This window comes from Triticum urartu, chromosome 6A, assembly GCF_056163025.1.
Source record: "Triticum urartu cultivar PI428250 chromosome 6A, HENAU_Tu73, whole genome shotgun sequence".
Taxonomy (NCBI): Eukaryota; Viridiplantae; Streptophyta; class Magnoliopsida; order Poales; family Poaceae; genus Triticum; species Triticum urartu.
Window position 1 is genome coordinate 597,020,665 of NC_141878.1, and position 3,888 is coordinate 597,024,552.

General features: G+C 53.9%; 1 protein-coding gene across 1 annotated transcript; it reads right to left on the bottom strand.

Annotated features, from left to right (window-relative positions):
- Nucleotides 1-234: 234 nt before the first annotated feature.
- LOC147966972 (uncharacterized) lies at nucleotides 235-765 on the bottom strand. The gene is made up of 2 exons (XM_087530997.1): nucleotides 613-765; nucleotides 235-525 (listed from the first exon to the last, which is right to left on the bottom strand). Exons 1-2 carry the CDS (start codon nucleotides 763-765, stop codon nucleotides 235-237), a joined length of 444 nt encoding a protein of 147 aa, XP_087387123.1.
- Nucleotides 766-3,888: the final 3,123 nt, after the last annotated feature.

The window sequence follows — 3,888 nt, forward strand, 5'->3', positions numbered from 1 at the left end:
CTCCGGGTGAAAAACCTCAACAATAAACCCGGCGGCCAAGAGCCGGGCTACTTCCTGACCAATAGCCTCACACCTTTCTTCATTAAACCGCCGGAGGAACTGCCTGATCGGCTTAAACTTCGGATCAATGTTAAGAGAGTGCTCAGCAAGTTCTCTCGGTACACCCGGCATGTCAGAAGGTTTCCATGCAAAGATGTCCCGGTTCTCATGGATGAACTTGATGAGCTCGCTTTCCTATTTAGGATCCAGGGTCGCACTAATAGTAAACTGCTTGGATGACTCGCCAGGGATGAAATCGACAAGCCTGGTATCATTTGCCGACTTAAACTTCATCACCGGCTCATGCTCCGTAGTTGGCTTTTTTAGAGAAGTCATGTCCGCCGGGTCGACATTTTCCTTATAAAATTTCAACTCCTCTGCCGCACAAACAGACTCAGCATAAGCCGCGTCCCCTTCTTTGCATTCCAGGGCTACCTTCCAGCTTCCATGCACTGTGATGGTTCCCTTATGACCCGGCATCTTGAGCTGCAGATAAACATAACAAGGCCTGGCCATGAACTTGGCATAAGCCGGCCGCCCAAACAAAGCGTGGTACGGGCTCCAGATCTTAACCACTTCAAAAGTCAGCTTCTCAGCCCGAGAGTCATACTCATCTCCAAAGGCCACCTCCAGCTCAATCTTGCCTACTGGATACGCCGACTTACCAGGCACCACTCCATGGAAAACCGTGTTGGATGTTCTCAAATCCTTATCAGTCAACCCCATGCGACGAAAGGTATCATAGTAGAGGATGTTGATTCTGCTACCTCCATCCATCAAGACTTTGGTGAATTTGTACCCTCCAACTTGGGGTGCCACCACCAAGGCTAAGTGACCCGGATTATCCACCCTTGGGGGGTGATCTTCTGTGCTCCACACAATCGGCTGCTCTGACCACCTTAGATAACGTGGAACTGCCAGCTCAACAGCATTAACCGCCCTTTTATGAAGCTTCTGATCCCTTTTGCATAAGCTAGTGGTGAATACATGATACTGCCCGCTATTCAATTGCTTCGGGTTACTTTGATACCCAGACTGCTGTTGCTGATTCCCTTGGCCAGAGTGCTGATTATAGCCACCTTTCCACCTTGGCCACCCGGAGGGCCTTGATAACCCGGATGCGAGCCGCCTCCCGGGCCATGAAAGCCGCCTCCGCCTGAGCCGCCAGCGGGCCGAGGACCACCATCATATATGTTGGAATTCTTGAAAGCCTTCATGATCGTGCAATCCTTCCACAGATGCGTGGCCGGCTTCTCCCGAGTGCCGTGTCTTGGGCAAGGTTCGTTTAACAACTGCTCGAGAGTGGGACCTGACCCGCGGGAATGAGAAGGAGGTCTCCCCTTATGCCGTTGATTGTTACCCTGTGTGTTGGTGTTGGCCACAAACTCCGAGCTGCCATCCGCCTTACGCTTGTTACCTCCTTGGTTTGCCGGGTTAGGCTGATTACCCTTGCTGTTGCCGCTCTTCTTTCCCTTCCCTGGTTTTTCCTCATCAGACACAGGGTCCTTGGTACTATCATACTTTACTAGAGCCGCCATCAGCTGCCCCATATCATTACAATCATGCTTGAGCCGCCCCAGCTTCTACTTTAAAGGCTCAAAAGGGCAATTCTGTTCCAACATTAGGACCGCAGAGCCGGCATCCATCTTATCAGATGAATGTATTATCTCCTTAACCCGGCGCACCCAATGAGTTCTGGACTCGCCTTCCTCTTGCTTGCAATTGGTTAAATCCACAATTGACATGGGCTGCTTACATGTGTCTTTGAAGTTCTGGATAAACCAGGCCTTTAACTCGACCCAGGACCCAACGGAGTTGGGTGGCAGTCCCTTTAACTAGGTTCGGGCCATTCCATCTAACATCATGGTAAAGTACTTAGCCATGGCCGCATCACTGACCTCCAACAGCTCCATTGCCATCTCATAGATCTCAATCCAGGCCCCAGGCTGTAAGTCGGTCGTGTAATTTGGCACCTTTTGGGGCCCCTTGAAATCCTTGGGCAGACGCTCATTACGAAGAGCCGACACTAAACATGGTACACCGCCAGTCCTTGCAGCCACGCCTGTCTCGATTGAAGCCGCAGGGTAAATCGGGACAGGCTAGTAAGCCGCCTGCTCAACCGCCTGATGATTCAAATCGTGCGCCGGGTTATGTCCACGTCGCTACGCGTTACTCGACATGGCCGCGGACTCCATCCGTCTGCTATAACTCGGGCTCCGGCTTGGGCGAGGCATCGAATGTATCCTGTCTCGGCTGTAAGAATAGGCCTCCTACTGTGCTAAAGCTGTTTGAGGAAGCTCTCTGATCCTTCTTGTTTCGATCGCCGTTGGAGACTCGCCCTCTGCTGGGAGAGCCGCCAAGCGTGCCGCTGCGGCGATCATGTTTTCCAACGGATTAGAGTAATGACCCGGTGGTGTTGGTACATACTGAGGTGGTGTAGGGTTCACACGAGGGGGCTCTACCATATGCGGCAGAGTCGGTGCCCCCGCCCCGGGTGTTGCACCCAGGTTCATATCTGGCGGGTTACTGGGACCCTCGCCGGGTGTGCGGAAGAGATTCTTAGGATCATACACAGGTGGTAGGCGAGACTGAGCCTTCTGGTGCCTCCTCCTCATCACCTCATTAGATGCGTTTAAGTTCATCGTGAGCCGGAACGCCTCTGACTGCAGCTGCTGGGCCCGAGCGTCCAAGGCTGCCCGCTCTGCGGCCAATCTGGTGTCCTCGGCTGCCAAGTCTCTCTTGGCTTGTGCTATCTCCTCACGTACCTGGGCCACCGCCGCATCGTGTTCCACCTGGTCCGCCGGATTAGCTGTAGTGGTTAACAAGGCCATCAGCTTGTCCATGAGATCTATCAGAACCTGAGCCGGTGGGCGCACAGGGCCTCCTGCCCCGGCCGCCGTTGACCCGGAGATTATTGTTGCTGCAGTTGTAGAGTTTTGACCAGGTTGCGTACCAGCCATGAAGATCCCTACCCTGCTAGGCGGCTCAAAGGGGTCCGGAATACTACTGCCATTGGAACAGCCCCCAAGCCCGCCATCCTGCACTTGATATAATGAATCCGTCTCACCTGTAAACGACGCATCATCAGAGTAGATAGCTGTTTCACCACCATCCACAGACGCTTCAGAAAGTTCCTCTCCATGGATGCAACCCACGAAGGCACGCTTCATGGCGGGCTGAGCTCGGGCGGGTCGCACACGCTGAGCCGTCTCGACGGTGCCAGTGCAGATGTCCGGCTCAAGGCCCAGCTCACCGATCCGGCCGATGAAGACGTGGATGCCACCAAAGGGGACCCGGTACCCGTACTCGATTGAGCCGGCGTCGGGGCCCCAGCCTTCGTCATCGATGTAGAGCTTGCCGCGACGACTCTTGGTCATCCGGCCCACAATGTATCCCTTGAGCCCTTCGAAGTTGCCCTTCAAGAACTCAAATCCACCGTGCGCTGGCCCCACGGTGGGTGCCAACTATCGTGGATTTGTCACGGCAGATGTCCTAGCAGAAGGACTTAGTCGTAGGGCCATCATAGCTAGGAATCAAGAAGGGGTTAATCGGGACAAAGGACACGGGGGTTTATACTGGTTCGGCCCCTTAAGATGAAGGTAAAAGCCTAGTCCAGTTGGGGGTGTTTATTTGAGGTTTCGATGACTAGGGAGCGAATCCGCTTAACCTAGCCCTCGAAATGATGATACTTGCCCTAAGCCGCCGCTGGGCTGCCCCCCTTATATACTCGGGTCAACACCAGGTGGCTCACAGAGTCCCGGCCGGCTCATAAACAGTATCTGGCTCGGTGACTAGTTAATCTTTCCTTACAATACAAGTCATGCCTTCACGACAGGTTTTCACTACGGG